The following is a 21,875-nucleotide window of genomic DNA, read 5'->3' on the forward strand; positions in this document are numbered from 1 at the left end:
ACAGATGTTTTGCATACACAAAATACTGCAAATTTCACCCACTCACACACTTGACTGAAGTATACTGAGAGGCAATGCTTTAAGTATCATTTACTATTTTGTTAAGACACACAGTATGGCTTTGGTAGGCATTGCTCCAAGAGTATTACCATAGAAACCATCTGATACCATAGAAATGTAATCACAGTACTTTAGTAAAGAAATACTAGATACAGTACACGTCAAAAAAGCACCATTTTAGTAGCTGTAAATGTACTGCTGTTTCTTTGGTTTTATGTGAAAGTGTAATAAGTTTACGTGCATATACGTTGCTCATTTTCGTAATTACAATACAATTGTACACAGTTACGTATTACATATATATATGTATATAATCAATATTGCACATGCGTTTGTAGCTACCAGCAAGATACAAAATTTAAACCTGTTCGTAGTTACACGTATCTCTTCTGTGTGTGTCAGTCATATAAATACAAGTACACAGAATTTTCAACTAGAGTAGGGACCATAGCACATCAATAAAAAGTACTGAAACAAGCTGGAGTAGTGCACGATATTAAATCACAGTAAAACAATAAGAAGTGTTATATCCCTACTGTGCTCAAGATACCATAACGGAAATGCACAATAGGGATATAATACTTCTTATGGTTTTACTGTGATTTAATATCGTGCACTACTCCAGCTTGTTTCAGTACTTTTTATCGATGTGCTATGGTCCCTACTCTAGTTGAAAATTCCAAATTTTTCTGTGTACTCATTTGTAAACTTTTTTTTTGTTATAAATATTATTATTATGACTGGTGAACCCACACATAGTGCATCTGAAATGGCGCCGCGCCCCTCAGCCATATCAATTATTGCCTCAAAAGTGAAGTATCCATTATACTTCGTTGTCAGCTATGTTCAACCCATTACACAACAATATGAATTGAGAACTGTTAAAGCACCACTGCAATCAAAACAGCCACCATGAAAAATACGGACGATTTTCATTACGAAGGGAAGCCATCACGTTCTATCGCCAAATAAACACTTTTCACTGTCAGTAAAGATGAATGGGACACAAAAGAGGATACTGGTACATCCATGAAGAGTGCATTGTACGTACTGCAGTATGCCAAAAGGCACCTCTCGGGCCGTAGTGACATCAAACAGTGAAAAAAATTAAGCCCGTAGCCGTAGCCGTTATTGAGTTACGCTTGTCTGAAGGCATTAGTCAGTCAGTCAGTAAAAAATTCTGTTAAATAAATTATTTTAAAAATTCCAAAGCAACTTGTTGAAAACGTTTTGGGTCGATCTGAAAGCTTGTTTGGGCTTAGTTTTACCTAACCAATACTGTCTCATCGTCGTCAGGGAAATTTGAAACTGGTTTTTGGGTGACGTTATTTCGTGGACCACGCCTACTCCTTTGTGGTCCCTACTATAGCTAGCTATTGTATCTTTACATAGCTATGCGCCTAATTCATGTACTCTTTCTCTTTAACACATGAGTTGCACGCGTATCTATTGTCATAGATATGGTTGAGACGACAGAATGGTTTTATACCATTTCCGGTGCTGTTATTCGTTACCTACAAGAAGGAAACTGCCCTCATAAAAGATTATTGTAAACGAGTTTTGACCACAGACCTATTTTGCCATCGCCAATGGATTTACAAATACATACAATGGATTTGAATAGGTGAGATATCCGGTGAGCTGCAGCTGAACTGTGACGGTAGAACAATGTAATCCGGGCTTACGTGAAAGGTCCAAGAATGAATTGTGCTGCTGGTATGTGATATCAATATGTACATACGTACAGTAAACCATGATAGTGTGCCTGTCCTCTTGCAAGGGAGTTATTGAGTAATTTCACTATCAGATGAACATATACTTATATGAAAATTCCTATGGTTTTCCCCATGAATACTGCTCCCATGAAATCTCTACAGTGCCATGAAAATGTCATAAAATTCTGATGTGCATAAGCATTTCATGGCCTATGAACCAATGTGTACAATGAACTGACTTTCATGTTACATTCCATGGGGGAGTTTTAACTTTTCATGGCAAAGTCATAGGTATTTCATGGCATAATTCTCTGGTAATGAATTGGTCAATATGTGTCTGCATTGATCGACCAAGTACATAATTAGCACCCAAATCTGGAATGAAAGATTCTAGATTTCAAGAATCGACCTACAAGATTTTAAGCTTGTTGCTGACCTCCCGGCACTGATCACACAGGCTGTGATAAATGCGATTGTTATTACGATGTTGTGTCAACTTCATTATCCTCCCAAACTAGTGATTTTTCTCTGCCTATATGAAATCAATTCTAAGAGGGAATTCAATAAAACCATCTACAACATGTTACATTTCATGGCTGTTCCTTAAGAGTGGTTATATTGATCTGTATACTACGTCAGGTTTCATTGATTGTAGTTGTGATGATATATATAAAATATGCACGTGTGTCTGGTGAATTTGGGAATCAAAGGAAACTTTATTCACCAATGAATTGTTCAATATTGGCTGTGTGGACTGCCAAATTTGTATCCACTAGCTTGCTTCACATGCTGATTTACCAACGCCAAATTTAGTGTGGTTGTTGAAACGTTTGCCATGGAAAAAATGGTACCAAGACACACTTGGTACCATTAGAATTTTTTATAGAACAACATATCCGAAATCCTCTAAAATCTCCTTTGGGAAATTTTTTATGCTTGTTAGAAAAATATTGTTTCAATATATACGTGTTCATCAGATGTATATATACCCACACAGTTTAGGATGCACATTAATACTTAATACTGTCATTTTAGCTGGCATTAGTTAGTTTTACAGCACTTTATGATCAAATTGATTATCATCACATATATACAAATCATTCATGAGTAAGGGAACGGTGCCATTTTTTAAGGTGGTATACAAGTGAGATACTACTATATGGATCAGTGCTAACATGTTCATCTGTTCCTGTCTCCGGTATTACTTCATCACTACATTACTGCAGCCTTCTCCACAGCAGTTTCCAGATGCTCCTACACACTTTAGTCCATGAGCACAAGTTAGTTCCACATGGGGTTCTTGATGACAGCTTACATTTGCATCTCACAAATTTAAGCAGGTTCTCTGGTGCTGCTTCCAAATCTGTCGCTATTGGTATAAAGATTGAACAATTAAACTTCCAACCCCACCATCTAGGATCCAAAACATCTATCGATAGCTTCATCCACCATTACATGTAACTGATAAGTGAACTTGCAAGCTGTGATGGTACACTGCTCATTCTGTGGGTGGAAGCTTCTGAAGGTCTAGCAATGTTTTAATGGTTATCATCTTCATTAATTGCAAAAAAAATGCAGTTTATTCACAAAATCTTTCTCCTTGCCACCATATGTGATTACAAATAATCTAATACTTCCTTTGCCTATCTGAGGCACTGTTGCATTAACATCACTCATTTTGAGTGACATCACTCATTTTGAGTTATATCTGTTGTATTTCTTCTGACTCCTTAACAATCTTTAACAGTAAAGTTTTATCATGACCATAGGTTGCTGATGTCGTATCACAACCACTCCATGCATGTATAACAGAAGGTTCGAAGTTACTATTTTCCTGCTCTGGTGACTATTTGTGCTTTCCTGATGCCAATTCCCGTTGCGCCTTGCATATTCAATGACAATCAAAAAGGACAAACATTCAATAAAGTTAGTATTTATATGGAGCGGCCATGTTTTTTCCATGGGCAATTATATGTTGCATTTTCAAGAGCATGTCGGTTTGCTGATGTTAGTGTACAGATTGTGAAGTCAGCATCACACGGCAGACATTGTGGTGGCGCATTTACATCCAATGTAGTACGTATATCCTCAGATATTGACTTGATTATTATGACACATTTGCTATATTATGTATGCATGAAATTTTGATTATGAATTACGACTTATTAATGTGTGTATAATATTATCACAGGCACACACACACTGTTTACCTATACAATATAATTTTCCAGGCACACTGTGATGGGAATAATTCCCAATGCAATAACATACAATTACCGTGCATTATACGTACACTACATGATAACTACATTGAATGTCTTATTATCTAAACTATGTTCTATTGTAAGTGTATTCACACTATGGTCTTAGTATCAAGCGCATTATGCGCAGGTGCACCTAGTAGATAAGAATACCGTAGAGTCTGGTTGTTAGGCCACGAAAAAAATATTATGATTAACATATAGTTGTTAAGCGCATGCGCCTAATAAACAAACCTTGCCGTGAATTCACTCCCTTGGAGTGGTGTGAATTACAGTCATTACATGTAAAAACATTTTGAGTCCAGTTTTTGTGCACTGAATCCTTCATGTGGAGCATACTACAGAAGACCATTTCACTTGGTAAGTATACAAACATGTATTTTGGCTTTGTACTTCATGAAATTTTGTGCTGTACACTATTAACAAACCTCTAGCATTTCTTCTCTTGCATAGCTCTGTCTCTTGTTGGAGCTTTGAGTTCATCCACATCCGCTTATCAACCATGATTAAGTACAAGAAACAGGTATGTGCTCCATAGGTAATATGCGCTTAATATATATTATTGTGATTAACAACCAGACTCTATGGTAACTGGACTACATCAATGACAGGTGGACACATCATTAGTAATATGTACCATACGGCTTGAAAGCTTGTTATTCCACAAGATGATAACTCTCCAGTTTCTTACAATAGATTCAGAGAAGCCATGCAATGAGATGACATCACCAAACAATGAGGTAATGAGCCTAAATAGGTGCAATATAAAACAAGTAACAACCTACAAAAGTATTTTTAGTGCTTATCGTTGCTATTTGTACAGCTGGTTGTCAGTGACGATGTTGTTACTTGTATATATTACAACAGGGATCCTCTTTAATGAATTAGTGATGGCTACTGAACAGTGTACAGAACATCAGTTTAATTTTCCCTTTTACCCTGGAAAATCTTGTGAGGACATCTACAACAAAAACCCAGAGAGTCATCAATGGCCTGGATATTACTGGATCACTGATGGTCTCGTAAAAGTGTATTGTGGAATGACTTATACTGGATCATCTTGTGAAGACATCTACAACAACAATCCTGAAACTGGTGACAAGTCAGGATACTATCGTATTAATGATACCCAATGGACATACTGTGATATGGCAGCAATATCCTGTTTGGCTGGCAACACTGGTGTAGGAGGATGGATAAAAATTGTTAACCTCAATATCACTGCTGGAGATGAATGTCCTACTGGATGGCGCACAAGAACTATATCTGGTGTTGATGTTTGTACTAAGACTGAAGGCGGGAATACTACTTGTGACTCTACCTACTTCTCTACAAATGGTACAAGTTACCACAGAGTGTGTGGTAGAGCAAGAGGATACCAGAAGGGCAACGTACGCGGCTTTTTTGGATATCAATACGCAAATCAAACAACAATTGATGACAATTATGCTGACTGCCTGTCTATCACTTATGGTATGCCACGTCACCATATATGGTCTTATGTTGCTGGACGGTATGACAATCTTACGCACACACAAGGAAATTGTCCATGTGCTGTTGGTGGAGGACCAGCCCCTCCCCCCTTTGTAGGAAACAACTATTACTGTGAGTCAGGAGCTGCTGATACACATGACCAGTTTACTTATTATTTAAATGACCCACTTTGGGACGGATCCGGCTGCACTACCAGCAACTGCTGCAGTAATATGACCCAGCCATGGTTCTATTACAAACTAAACAAGATTACTACAAGTGATATAGAAGCTAGACTGTGCTCAGTGTTTCGACTGTACATCAGAGGTGTAGCAATTGACCAGCTAGAATTGTACATTCAGTAATCATTGACTGGTAGAAATTGTACATCAAATAATCTGTTAATAAATAATACTTATGCTGCTGCCATTGCCACCAACACCATCACTGTTGCTTAGAAATGTACAATGATGCTAACACCACCGCTGTTGTATACTTTCAACAAACATACACTTATGGCTATTAATTCCTTTTAATTAGGACAGATGAGATATACAGTTACATCAAAAATCTCATTAGGGTAGGAAGTAACACCCTAAGTTTTCTGTAATCTCACTAGTGCAGGAAGTATTACTCTAAGTGTGAATAGGAATCTCTTTAGGGCAGAAAGTAATACCTAAGTTTCCTAATGAAACTTGGTACAATATTACATTACGGGCTACACTAAATTTTAGCCATCTCAGATTTGACATTTGGTGACCTTTACAACCATTTTTGTGTTAAAATTAGTCCTTATTTTCATTGGAATACTTAAAATTGCTAAAACTTGTAATAACCCTGGGAAATCCTTGGATAATCCTTGGATAATCCTGGGAATCATCGTGTTCCCCTATTCAGAAGTTCTTGTTTCATCTTCATACACAGGTAGGTTTCTGATTTTCAGACGTTTGTTTACGTTGCAGTGACAAAAGAATTTATGACGATTTTTCAATGAATTTGCCTTCCTTCCAAATCACAGAAGAATACCTTTGGCAAAAACTAGATTCACAAATTCATGGCGAATACAATGAGCAAAGATTCAACTCTATACGCTGTAGTATCAGTAAGTTATGATGGTTTATGTAAGCACCTGTAGATTATTTTCTCGATGTCTTCTGTACATTTTGATTTAGTCGCTCGTTTAGCTGTCTACTGCTGTATTTCCCACACTGCTTAACTCATGAAGCTGAAACTTAGCCAGTCCATTCCTCTGTCCCTGTAGACAACAAAGAACCAATAAAACAAATTTTGATAAATGTGCGTATATCAACGGTTTTCTAAAATTAGGTCACATTTACAGCTTTGACTGTTTTGGATTAGATTTCTTTTATGTCAACTTCTTTGTTGTCTACAGAGAAAAGCCAATGGGCTGTTAAAGTGCCAGTCTTATCTGTTGAATACTCTTGGAACAATAGTGATAGAGTGTAGGAAACAGCAAACAATCAATGCACACAGCAACCATACTGAAAATTAACCACAGGCACTTATTTAATCAACCATAAGCCACAAATCTAACAGTCCATGGGGTTGGGACTTGTCTCATTGTATTCACCATGGCAAACTCATCAAGGTCTATACTGTATGCCTACCCACAAGGCTATTCAAATGGCAAAGATAAAGTTATATTTTATCACAACGTAAACAAACACAGGTAACTCACATTGCTTGATGGTACAGAAAGATACTCACAGGAGGCTTTTTTTACTCATCTTTCCCCATATTTAAAGCTTTTACATATAGTTTGTGTACTTTTTACTAGTGCAACAAAAATTATTAAAACGAAATAGGGTTCCAGCGATAAAAAGTATAAGTGATGATGGTAGCTATGAGGGAATATCCCTACTTGGCATGGTAGTAATTAGTGTTGTACTGATATGAGATTTTGCCGATATTCCAATAACCGATATTACATAACGTTTTCAATCCGATAAATATAGCCAATCCAATATAGTATTGCATGCTTATCTTCATGCAAATCTTACTAGAAATTTGAGTAAAGAGGACCAATTTAGCTTGTTTATAGTGCCAGTAGTGAAACAAATATAGCTGGCAGTACATGTAGACATTATATTGCTGCTCAATGCATTTATAAACACTTTTCGATGCACATCAGCATGTATTTCTAAACTAGCTATTTAAAAAATTAAAAATTTCAAAAAGAAGTAGGGGTTGATATAATAGAGGGATTGCATGCGTGATGCGTTATAATGTATTTTCGTAAAATGTTTAACAACCGTTGCTTGTCAGACATTTGTGAGGTACGCGAGTGAAAGCTACAGCCAGTCTCAATGGTTCAGTATAGAATGGAACACGTTCACTAGGTTAGTTACTTGTATAAACTAGGATAGTCGTCATCAAAATTGTACAAAGTGTTAGGGTTCACGACTAATCGACAAAAATTTGATATTACGCTTGTCCAACTTAGTGCTAGTATTTAATGTTTATTCCTAACCTTATCCTAGCTTTTGACAGAGATTATCTTATTTGGTAAAGCGTGGTGACGAAATAAGTGCATTCGTCCCATTGCGTGCCGTTGAAAAGTAAACCTCACAAATGTCAGACTAGCAACGGTTGTTAAGCATTTTTATAATTCACGCCACAATACTTTTCGCGTGCAAGCCCTCTATATACATGCATACTACTAGACAGATGCTGAAAGCATGAGGGGCGAGCCTGATGATAAATCAAGAGTAAACATGAATGCCTGTCAAATAAACTGAGGGTTGACAGGCGATGGCCAAATCAGTGTTTAACTTAGTACAAGGGGCTTAAGTGCTTTTAATTTTAATGGCCTGTTAAATTACTTACAGCTAGCTAGTTGTACATTATAAAACACTTTCAGAACACCTTATGCTTATGTTGACATTTTTTATCACAGTTGATTTGATCAAAGATGGATACGAAGAAAAAGTCTGTGGGTAGAGTATCAGTTACATGGGAACTGACAACTCTTTAGATGGACATGGAGTATCAATGAGGACAATAATAAACCAGCAAGAAAGTTTTTATGATGAGAAGGTTTGTGGAGTCAGAAGGGAAGAAGAGGATAGTAGGACCAGGTGTCCTACAGACCTTCAGCACTTGTGCTGTATAGCTTTAATAAATTAACTAGCATCTATTTGGTTCTACTTGGGGTACTTAGAGATAATGAGTCACTCTCTAGAATTCCTATGGATATAATTACATGAAAATAACAAGAAGAAAACATCCTGACCGCCTGGTAGACGCCTGTAAGTGTTCGAGCGTAAATCAGATGGCTGCAGGTTCGAGGCCACCTAGGTCCAGTCATGGATTTTTTCTCCTTCCTGCAACTTTTCAAACACACCTTATATAACTGATGTCTTTGAGCAGGCTGTAGGACCAGGTGTCCTACAGACCTTCAGCACCTGTGCAGTAAAGCTTTAATAAAAAATAAATAAATAAATAAAAGATAGCTAGTTGTAAAGATGGCAGCAAAAAAGATGACATGGTCATGCTTAGTGCATTGAAATGAAGAGCTATATATACCGATATGTTGTGTTATTGTTGTGTGCTTTATCATTTAAAAATTATAAGCACCTGCGCACGTTCTGTTTTTGGAGCAGGCGCTTATAGTTTCTTGTACCTGAAATATGAATTGTTTCCTCTGTCCTGCTTTTCTCTTCTTCATCTTCTTCGTATACTTGTGACGTGTCAAGAGGATTGTGGGATTCATAGATCCTGGATTCGAACTGTTCCAGACCCTTTTTCTCCCTACCCACTGACAAAGAGAAAAAACAAAGCGATCTGGCCACGCGAGAGTAGTAAACTGTCTTTGTGTTGGTATTCCACTCGTGCGAAAAATTTTAAACGACGTCATGACGTACCAATCGTTTTAAGCCATACCAGTCGTTTTAAGCCGTACCAACCAAATATAGAACGTCGAAAAGACGTACCAACCAAATATAGAGTATTAGTAAACTCAATTCGGTATTCTCCGTGACTTTAATCACCGTACCAACCAAATATGGAGCACTAGTAAATTTACTCCGTTATTCTCTGTACCTGGAACAACAGTATGCAAAATACGGTGGTTATTGGCATAAGATCGAAGATCACTCCACAGGTTATGGAGGGAATGTAATATCATACGAAGTAAGCAATTTGTGTCATTGTACTGTGTTTCGTGACAATAACAGCCGTACCAACCATTTATGGAAATGATTCATTTTTTCTCATAATTTTTAGTGCATGTGACCACCCTATGTAGACTCACTAGTGTGGGGTTTGCTCAGGCTCGCTTCAACAAAAAGTAAGGAAACAAGCTCAAAAATGTTACAGCTGAAATGAGAAATGACCCAGCAGTAAAAAGTAAGGAAACAAGATTAGACGACTACTTGCTAAAATGGGTCACACTTTAATGCCTACTTTTGGCTAGTATCTTGAAATGAGACCTTCAAATTAGCCAAAATAGGGATTAAGGTGTGTCTCATTTTAGTAATTAGTTGTCTAATCTTGTTTCCTTACTTTTTACTGCTGGATCATTTCTTATTTCAGCTGTAACATTTTTGAGCTCATTTCCTTACTTTTTGTAGTATATTACACCAACCCCTACTTCTTTTTGAAATTTTTAATTTTTAAAATAGCTAGTTTGTTAACTTTTTTTTGTCTAGCTAGCTAGCTAACTATATTATACTCTTTCTGTATTCCACATAGTATAAATATCACTTGAAGCAGCTATCTTTTACCTTCGTATGCAATAAGCGCCTCTAAAAATAATTATTGTCTTTTTCTTAAAAAAGAAAAAAAAAAAGAGGCTATTACAGCAACTGTTTAAGGCTTCAGCTGCATTTCTAATGGCCTAAATGTTGATGATTTTACAGTAAAACATTGCTGGAGAATCCGCGATTATAAGAATGGAACCCTCGCTTTTAAAAGTCTGGATCCCGAAGTAGATCCGCCCCTCAAAGACATTATTAAGCTAGCTACCTCACAAAAAGACGACTACCCAGCATTAACAAATGCTAGAGATAACTCCTTGGGTACTACACCTCATCTTACGTACACGTATTCACACTTCATTAAAATCATGTTTTTGGGTTGTGGCGCATGCCGCAACCATTAAGCGCCTCGATTCTTAATTATCCTTCGAAAAGAACAGAGAAGCAGATGAATGATGAAAGCATGGTGCAGTGGACAGAATGTAATCAGAACAACAGATTCATGAATTCGACGTCATTACCTTGACTGTCTGAAATTTCTAGAGCCGTACACCTAGCGCTACCGGGTCTTACAGCAGGCAGGCTGGCAGACTAAATGTAGGTGAATTTCAAAATGTTTAAAACTCAATGTATATCGAAACATTTGACTTTTCGCTTCGTTTACCCAAGGTATAGCATCATTATAACAGTACTAATGCATTCCAGGTGGTTTTTTCAGGTAAAACTTATTGCAAGTCCGTTTTTAAGGTGCAAAAATCCACGAAACCATATGATTTCTTACCAACCCCTACTATACAGTACTATTGTACTGTATGATAAAATACATATATATCTGCCACTTTTTTCTTCATATTGCCAATCCGATATTGATATACAGCAAACATAGGGTTTTTTGAAAATAACTGATCCAATGATCAGTGCAACACTAGTAGCTATGTGGGAAAATCCCTAAATTAGCATGCTTTCACCACGCTTTCAATGCCAAAGTAGGGATTTTCCCACATCATTACAATGTCAAGTAGGGATATTCCACCATCCATTCTCTTTGTCACTAGCTACTTTTAATCACTGGAACCCTACTTCATTTTTTAATCACTAGTATATTAGAGTGCACTGTAGCTATAAAATATACGTGTTGCAATAATTGCTGTATTAGAGTATCTCAATCTCGCTACTCAGCTATGCAGCAGATCAGGTTGGGGGAAGGGGGATATGGTGCAATGCCTTATTTTCTACGGAGCTAGATCATTGATCCTCAGCACTGATTATTAGAGCTGTCATGACATGTTCTGATGGTTTAAGGGTGTGTGGCACAATTGCTTTATAAGGCCATGTTAGCTGCTACCCGATACTACATTCTACTAAGTGCCTCAAACAGTTCTGTGTGGCATCTAAATATGCTCCTTCATGAAAGTGTTGATACAGAAAATTAATGCCTTAGTATGGTTTCTTGACATGAAGAAGAGAACCATTTCATTGAAGATAAAAGGATAGCACAGCAAAGAAGGCAGACATACAAAAGGCACATCCCACCTGTGAGTTTGTTGTTATGGTATAAAAATGGTGGACGTACGCTGCTTTGTGTGGCCTCTAGCCTAGCAACTGTGGTCAAGGCAGGCAGACCAAATTACAGGTTTAGATGAATTTTTTTGTAAAAAAAATTCTATATCCAGATAGTTGTGTTTTCTTGCTTTCAACACCGCATTTGTTGAATGGAATAAGACTATTCTGTAAAGGTGATTTTCATTGTGTATGATATTTCTATACTGGTTTTAGATGTGGCATTTTTAGCAGTGTATTTCATTTTAGGGGGGAACAGTGCTGTTTGATAATAAGCAAGTATCATTACAGAATTTATGAGAATTACAATTTACAGAGATCTATAGTGAAGACTTGTACTACTAATCTTGTTAAAAACTGATCTGGTCTCATCACTAATTTTCATTCACTTAGCATATATAGAACAACAGAAATTTTCACAACTTTTGCAATATTTACATCAAGATTTACACTTCTTCACCAACCCCTTGTGGACATGCTTTTGTAATGATGCATTAGTACAAGTTTGCTGTGTAGAAATTCATATTAGGACGGACTGTGAGAGGTAAGGTGGCATCTGGCATGACCATATAATCATACACAGTTGTAGACATAACCAATTCACTATTCTAGCTGTATATGAATCTCTAACTTCAGGTAAAAAACACTAACATAACCAATCAATTATCAGCCAGGTTGTACACCAACCTACAGGATTCTCGTTTAGAACAAGGTATGCATAAACTTTTACATGCAGCAATAGGAAATTTAATACTCTATGTGTCCACAATGTACCAGCTCTCCAGGCACTGGCATTCTTCAGTAGCATCCGGCCAAAGACAGTAGTGTTTGGTATCAATTATCAACCGTCGACGTCTTTTATCGTTCAATCGTTAACTTGCGTACATCAATTATCGTCCGGTTTGAGGTATTTCACTTGGCATTCCAACACAATTCAAAACTACATCTAGCCAATAGTACAAAATAGTTATACCAGTACTAATTGTAATTCCACCAAAATTTCAAGGAAGTCTTATGCACGATTTTCAAACAATTTCTAATTTTAGAAACAACACTTCAGTATTTTAATGCTTAAAACAGATTTTAAAACAAATTACACAGCACTAATATTTCATCAAGGATGTCAGCACAGTAATCCTGGTGCCGCCATAGCTACTTTGCTTCCTGCTGTATGGCAATGTAATAAACGACGTACAAGCTCTTTGTCCTTAAATAACAACGAACAACTTCTATCCACTGTGTATGGGATTCTTATCCACTATGTACACCTAGCTCCTGAGCAGTGTAACATATCTTCAACACTTGACAGCATGTGACAAGCCTCCAACCTCTAAAAATCAAGCCTACTGTAGTCAATGGTACCTGAAAGTGGGTGTATTTTATTTTAAAAACACTCCCTTGCTTTTGTAATCAACTCTCCTGTTGTTTAGATAGTCTTATAAGACTTTACTTTGATTTACCCAGCTTTCTGAGCTATTTCCTCTTATGTATCTCCGTGCTTATCACTTCCAACTATACAAAGGTCTTTCCATCTTCTTTGCCCACATAAATGATCAGAAACGGGTGTCTCTCTATAGCCACAAATCCGTTGTGGTTAAAACTACCTTCAACAGTACAAAGGACACAAATTCCAAGTCCTATCAGTGGTGACTTCCTCAAAAAACAGACAAATATATGTGTAAACAAACATTATTCCACTGGAAAGGGTAATTATTCCGGCAGAGTCAATCACTAGAGAGCCTTTATAATTACTGCAGTCAGTCTCTTCTTATGTCGATTGCCGTGTGTAAGGCTCAGTGTGTACTACAACAACAGAAACAAGTGATGGATAAAATTCAGTATGCTACTAATACCATTTTCATGTCAAGAATAACAGACTAGCGTATACAAAATAAGTCATAAACAAACCTGTCGTCATTCACCAACAGTACAACATGATAGAAGTTGAATTAAACTGCTAGAACAGCAAAACAAGGCAGTACGAGGCAGCTTAGTGTAGCAAAATTCCGTGTTTGAATCCAGATTCTATGTGACAATAATAGACGTCGAGTTGGCCGATACTAGATGTCAGTTGATAATTGATTGCTTACATTACTAGAAAGTAGAAGAAAAAAATGGAAATGCTAAGTTTGATTAAAGGTCAAAGAAAAAAGTAGAGAAACAAAGGAATAGCTAAAATGTGGTGAAACATGGAAGGTTGCCTATATCTGCAGATATACTAGTGAACATTTAATCTGTAAACTTCAGTCCATAACCATGACTGAATTAGGAATTAAATGCCCACTAGTATATCTGCAGGTACCATAGAACACGCACCTACCACCACATTAAAAGAAAGAATGGTGCTAGGCATACCATAAAAGCAATTTTGTGTCAGAACACGCACCCCAACCATCAATTATGTAACAGAAAGGGAGGTGGCCATAATTATGCTGTTTTCAGTTATCCTTAACCTGTTACACAGTGTTACAAACAAAGAACAGTACAAGAAGTGTCAATGCAGTTCCTACGGAAATACAGGCGATAAGCATAATAGCCAACACAGTCACAGGGAAGCCACATCACACTACCATGAATTGATATACCTTGCATTGTCAGCAAAACAACTGGAACACAAAGGAGGACAAAGACAAGTCCATGACGTGTGTATTGTATGTATTGTGGTTGATGAAAAGGTACATCTCGGGACAATGCAACATCAAACAACGAAGAAATCAAACCTTTTCCATTGTCAAGTTATGCTTGCCAACGGCTGGAGACATCTGTTAATCAGTTGGTCAGCATAAAATTCTGTTAAACAGAAATTGTCATAACTGTAAAATTCTATAGAAACGTTTTGGAAGGCTTTGGGGACGGTCTGAAGGCATTTTTGGGCTTGGCTGCACCTAAAGAAAGGGAAGGTTTTAGGATGATTAGTTTGGCTGGAAAAGCCTAGTTCTTTATGATCCCTAATAGCACATTCACAAACAAACCTATCTTTATGGGACAACAAAGTTTATCCTCCAATACATGGTGCTAAATTAATAGCACTTCAGGCTACATCACTTCATTCTGACGAGCAAGCTTTAGTGGTCTGACACTCTTTACAGTGATTACAGATACTCTCCCTTGCAATATGCAGATATATATGTAATTGTCAAACAGTAGGAATTTTTAAGCATGGATATGAACATGTCACATTTTAGCAGCATCAATGACAAGTGGACATATCTCTAGTAATATGTTCTATATGATTTGAAAGCTTGTTATTCCACAAGATGACAAACATTCCAGCTTCCCAACAGTTAAATTATTATAATAACTGATAGATTCAGAGAATTGCCACATAAAGAGGAGACAATTGCTAAACAATGAGGTGATGAGACAGTGTAGCTAAAATACGTATATATAGCTTGTAATAGCCAACGAAAGTATTGTAGCATTTATCATTTATGTACAGCTGGTTGTCAGTGACAATGTGGTTACTTGTATACATTACAGCAGGGATCCTCTTTAAGGAACTGGTGATGGCTACTGAACAGTGTACAAAACATCAGTTTGAGTCTCCCTTTTACCCTGGAGAATCTTGTGAGGACATCTACAACAAAAACACAGTGAGTCATCAATGGTCTGGATATTACTGGATCACTGATGGTCTAATAAGAGTGTATTGTGGAATGACTTATACTGGATCATCTTGTGAAGACATCTACAACAACAATCCTGAAACTGGTGACAAGTCAGGATACTATCGTATTAATGACACCCAATGGACATACTGTGATATGGCAGCAATATCCTGTTTAGCTGGCGGCGCTGTTGTGGGAGGAGGATGGATACAAATTGTTAACTTCAACATCACTGCTGGAGATGAATGCCCCACTGGGTGGGGTACAAGAACCAAATCTGGTGTTGATGTTTGTACTATAGCTGACAACAGGAAACCTACCTGTGACTCCACCTACTTCTCCACAAATGGTACAAGTTACCACAGAGTGTGTGGTAGAGCAAGAGGATATCAGAAGGGCGGTGTACGTGGCTTTTATGGATATCATCACGATAATCAAACAACAATTGATGACAACTACGCTGACTGCCTGTCTATCACTTATGGAAATCCACGTCACCATATATGGTCTTATGTTGCTGGACGGTATGACAATCTTACAGATACACTACATAATTGTCCATGTGCTGTTGGTGGAGGACCAGCCCCTCCCCCTTTGTAGGAAACAACTACTACTGTGAGTCAGGAACTGCTCATACACATAAGCAGTTTACTTATTATTTAAATGACCCACTGTGGGACGGATCCAGCTGTATTACCAGCAACTGTTGCAATAATACGGCCCAACCATGGTTCTACTATGAGTTAAATGAGACTACTACAACTGATATAGAAGCTAGACTGTGCTCAGTGTTTAGATTGTACTACAGAGGTGTAGCAATTGACCAGCTAGAATTGTACATACAGTAATCAACAAATCATAAAACTTGAATTATAATAAATCTGTAGACTTTGTTGCTGTTGTTGTTTGCTGCTGCTGATGTCAGATGCTTAGAAACATTAATGTAGCCACATAATTGTACATATTCTGAATTAAAATAAAGAAATAAATGCCACAACAGGCTAAGTTATATTTGCATCACAACATTTACACTCAAAAGCAAATAGTTAGGTACCACTGTAAATATGGCAATACTGAGAATTAAAGTAACTTAAACTAAACAAACTTGACGGACATAACTGATCAAACTATAACGATAACTTTCAGGAATTGTGGTCAAACAAAGGATGTTGATCAGCAGCAGTGATCTGGATGATTAAGCAATGGTTAAACTGACAGCCTTAAATGCATTCTAACAGAAATCACTGTCACCCCTACAACACATCACTAATTTTGGTTGTCACAAGACAGGTAGTGGATCATTTCACATGTATTCAGATACATAACACTGGTAAGTGGCTACCAGAATTCTGCACTTGGAGGAATTGTTTTGCTTTTGATCATTTCTTTACTTTGATTAGGTCAAATTAAAATCATAGGCATTATGTAATTTACAAAAACAAAACCAAACGCTACCATGGTTGAAACAACTACTGCAATACTTGGATTCTCGTTAAAGATTTTAGTACGTATACAGTAAAATAAACAGAAAGTTAATACAATATATGGAGGTTTTGTACAGCATATAAAACAATATCTGGTTTGTAGTCATCATCTTCACAGTATGATCCATTTGTAGGACACAAAAACAAAGTTATACCATCAGTTGATAACAACCAATCTCCAGTATCATTAACAATATCTAACAATGTACCATCAACTTTCTAATATTCACAATCATACTACTGGTAACACTATAGGTATCAACTACACTGAATTTTTAATCCTACACTTCCCCACAGTAACTTTAAACCCATTACATACTTCATTAATAGGAACACAATCAAAACAGAGGAGAGACTATGACAAGTGTTTCAAAACATCTATTATGTCACCATGTTGAAAAGCAATGTATAATGGAAGATAAGTAGCAACAAGAAATACACAGTGAAAGACTTATCAGCAATATAAATCATCAAGGCTAAGGGAACTAGTATTCCAAGACAAGTGAGGGAGCTACTAAGGCCCTGAGGGGTCACTAAAATTCCTTAGCTCTTTATTGGTCATCCAATCCAACTTATCTAGACTAAACAAATTCCACACTGCAAGGTTTAACAGTACCTTTATAGCTATGGCATGCATGCAGCAAGAGAACAATGAAGAACAGTTGAACAGTTTCTTAACTTCTCGTACTGAAGTTCCTATGGCACGCACAAAAATTATTATTAGGCAGGTGGGTAACTGGAGCAACACTGCAGACAAAGAGCTACAAGCTCGTAGAGCTAGTCTACTATTTGCCTAAAATTGTTTTGCAGAACACAGTGTAGATAAGCATATGCAGTATTACGTAGCAATAAGCACTAAAGATGACAACAAGTGCTTATTCCAAAAACACAACAAGGAATAACTACTCAGCAACTAATTCCTAAAGGCAAAAGGTGAAGCTAGTCAGCTCCGCTTATAGCTATGACCAATAAACTGATGTACACAATGTTGGAGTAAGACATGGAATGCACCAAGTATGGTAATGTCTATTTTGTGCTATAACTGTATATCATTTACAAAATTGCAAATGCTTGAAGGCATGCAGATGACCAAGTGAACATGTGTAGGTGACTAAGTGATTTAGTGTAAACCTCTAAATTAGTTGTGCTATAGTCTGGACATGTAGTTATCTTTTTTACTTGATATATGATCAGTAGTGATTGTCTGCTAAACCTGGTAGGGTTACCAATTGATCGATAAACAGCTGATTCAATAAAGTGGTAAAAATCTTCCCACAGTAAGTCACAGGAGTGTCCTTAACATCATTGAACATTTCATGATGTTGAGACAACTGAGCAAATTGAACTTTGAAATTTCAACTTTATCAGCATTTTTTTTTCAAATTTCTTTTACAATTTCTTTATTGTCTACAGGGAAAAGTCAATGAGCTATTAAAGTGTCAGTCTTATCAGGAGCTTATGAGCCGCCGAAGGAGTATTAAACTTACACTGCCTGCCAAGTGCCATCACAATCCAAATCAATCGCAGAGTAGTTTCCATATAAGGAAAGTAAAATTTCGTTATTTGAAGCCGTATACGAAATTGCGTGTGACCAGTGATGGTAAAGGTGGCCGAGTCTTACTCAAGGTGTTTCTCTTCTTCGATGGTGGTGAACTCAGGCTCGTCTCTACTTCGTGTGGCTGGAGCGCCATTTGCGTGTGACGTAAAACAAACACAGTGACGTAATTTGGATTGCCATGGAACTCAGTTTCATGCTCCTTCACCGCCATAAGCTCCTGGTCTTATATGGCAACTACTCTTGCAGTTATAGCAATAGAGTGTAGGAAATAGCAAACAATCAACACGTGGCTTTTATGGATATCATCACGCTGATCAAGCAACAATTTTGACTATACTGACTGCCTGTCTATCACTTATGGCAATCCACATCACTATATATGGTCTTATGTTGCTGGAGTACAGGACGGTATGACAACCTTTAAAAAATCATCCATGTGCTGTTGGTAGAGGACCAGCCCCTCCCCCTTTGTTGGAAATAATTATTACTGTGAGTCAGGAGCTGCTGATACACAAGACCATAGTACTTATTATTTAAATGACCCACTGTAGGACAGATCTGGCTGTATTACTAGCTGCTGCTGCAATAATACTGGTTCTATCATGAGCTAAATGAGACTACTACAACTGATATAGAAGCTAGACTGTGCTCAGTGTTTGAATTGCAGTACAAAGGTGTAGCAATTGACCAGCTAGAATTGTACATACAGTAATCAACAATTGCATAAATTTGTAGACCTTTTAGCAAACATTAATATATACTATGTATGGTAGTACTATACTGTTGCACTGATAGTCAGTTGAATAATCGGCAATGGTCAATTTATATTGGTTATGAAGTGGAGATGGTTGGTTGATTAACTAAATCCCACAATCGATTATTAAAAAAGACAAAGTCCTGTGGTCAGTGAATAATGGCAGTAAATAAAGAGGTGAATGCTGTGCCAAAGAAGAAATCTTCAAATATTTTGCCCTTGCTGAGGATGAAAGTTTTGCAATGTACAATGTGTGTGAAGTACAAAATACAGATTTTTCAAGATGGAATAGATGCAAAAACGTATGGTGCCACCAATTTGGTTATTCATTTGAAGACCAAGCATAAAGAATTACATGTAGAATTAGAGAAGGTGAAGGACGCCAAAGCATCGAGAAAACTAAGGAAAGAGAAGCACAAGTACATCCATCCTGTTGCCAGCCCACTTTAGCAGAATGGGGAGATATACGAGTGTAGTCTGAGGCTGGACATCAATGACGATCGTGCTCAGCAAGTCCACAGGTGCATTGTAGAGACGATGGCATATCCAATTCCATATAGTAAAAGGATTTATTAGCCTGATTAAAGAGTTGTAGCCAAGGTATATCAACTCTGCCAAGTAGAAAATAGTTTACTGAAAATGTTGCGACAAATGGATTTGAAGGGGAAAGAACACTTCAGCTTTACAACTGATGCATGGTCAACATTTGTGACCACTGAATCACTGCTCAATATAACTGCTGTGCATTATAACACATTTCATTCGCTGTACAGTATTATTATTAGCTAAAAACATGTCATTGTACATTATTACAATGTAATTTAGCATGATTCCTAATCAAGCTTAAAATTCCTTATATCAACAGTACAGTAGTACTGTCAGTAGGGTTCCCCCTAAAATGATGAGTACCGCCAATATAAAACTTGGAACCAGTTCTTGTTGTCACATGAGGGATTGTGATCTGCACTCAAATACACCACAGTTAATGGCTAATAGAGTCATTTAGTTGAAGGGATTGTTTTGTTTCCATCATTTATTCACTTTGAATAAACCATAGGTGTCATGTCATTTACAAAAACCAACTACTGTATTACCAGGGCTGAAATAAATACTAAATACCTGTTAAGGATTTCAGTACTCAGACATAGTAAAATAGGTATAAGACACACATTAAGATCACATGATCCAGCTCACGTGATACAATTGTCATCAAGAAATGACACCATGAAGACTGTTTTGGACCATTACTTGAAAAAGTTTGTGGTCCAGTACAAAATAGTATCACATGTGTAGCTATACAAGCAGTTAGTAATTGTGATTATTCAAACATAGTCAGTAGAGAGCACTCAAATACTAAAAAATATAACCCTTTCAACTCATAAGTACACTAGTTTATTAAATTGAAAAATAAAGTACAGCAGGGATTCCAAGCAATACAAAGTAATGAAACAAGAGATGAATGATTGTTATAAAATGCCAATGTAGGGATTTTCCCACCGAGCTCCATCATTCATCTCTTGTTTCACTACTTTTTATTACTTGGATCCCTACTTCATTTTAAATTTATAATTTTTAATATACTAGTTTGTTCATTTTTGTTATAGCATACAGCTATGCACGTATGACTGTTCTATTAGGGTGGCTGCTGTATTAAACTACCTCGAGTCAGCCAGTAGATGTGCCACTATTTCATATTTTCGTTGTGCTAGCATTATGAATACAGCTAAGACAATAACAGGGTGTGTCATCGTGATAGATTGTTAAGAGATGTTGGTCTCGGTGCTCGATTGTTATTAATCAATCAAGATCGCATTTACTAATTAATAGGCGTGGCATTGAACCTATCGTGAAGTTACAGGTATCTAGTGAGCGTAAACTCTAAAATAGGTTTGTGGTGTCTAAATATGCTGCTCAAGGAAAGTGTTGATAGGGAAAATTAATGCCTTGATATAGTTTCATTGCAACGACAAGAAGAGGATGAGCCTGACTGAAGATAAAAGGAAAGACAAGGCAGAGGGCACAAACTCATCGGAACCTCAAAAGGCACATCCCATTGGTGAATTTGTTATTGTTGTGTAAAATGGTGGCCATGGACTGCTTCATTTGGCCTCTAGGCTTGCGACTGTGGTCAGGCAGGCAGGTAGGCTGGCAGTTAATCTAAATCCGAGTTTTAACGATTTAAAAAAACTTTATATCTGGCTGCCTATCAGTGTTTTCTTGTTTTTAATGCAGTATTTGATGTAAGATGGAGTAATATTATTCCGAAAAGGCAATTTTCATCGTGAATGATGTCTGTAGGATGATTTTTAAAGGTGGAATTTATGATGGAGCACGTCATTATTGGGGGGGTCCCTACTTAAACAATACTACCAAACCGTTTGATTACATTAAGACAAAGTGATATAGAAATGACAAATCTTGTATTTCAACTACTAAAATAACTTAATAGTCCAAGTGGCAGTACATACTAAACTTACGGTGTCCTTGCTATCTGTGGTGTCCTTTCGGAGCTCTTTCTCCTTCGAGGATAGAACACCTCAGCATCCACCACATCCAAACTGAAGATACCGCTAGTGTCCTTGTACACTGAAACACAAGTGATCCTGGAGCCCTACAAGTACACATACATACAGCAGAGAAGAAATTGTGCAGTGTCCTCTATAGAATTACAAGAACTGCAAGAG

General features: G+C 37.1%; 1 protein-coding gene across 2 annotated transcripts in view; it reads right to left on the bottom strand.

The window, feature by feature from the left end:
- The window catches only part of LOC136263139 (cleavage and polyadenylation specificity factor subunit 1-like), a 44,009-nt gene that overhangs the window by 16,326 nt on the left and 5,808 nt on the right, over positions 1–21,875 (bottom strand). For both annotated transcript variants that reach the window (XR_010704466.1, XM_066057635.1), the window contains exon 8: positions 21,669–21,802. Coding sequence is in view for 1 of the 2 variants with exons in the window: in XM_066057635.1 (XP_065913707.1) it covers positions 21,669–21,802 (134 nt within the window). In the remaining variant the exon portion in view is untranslated. The remainder of the gene's footprint in view (positions 1–21,668; positions 21,803–21,875) is intronic.

The sequence above is a fragment of the Dysidea avara genome, chromosome 8 (assembly GCF_963678975.1).
Source record: "Dysidea avara chromosome 8, odDysAvar1.4, whole genome shotgun sequence".
In the NCBI taxonomy this organism is placed as follows: domain Eukaryota; kingdom Metazoa; phylum Porifera; class Demospongiae; order Dictyoceratida; family Dysideidae; genus Dysidea; species Dysidea avara.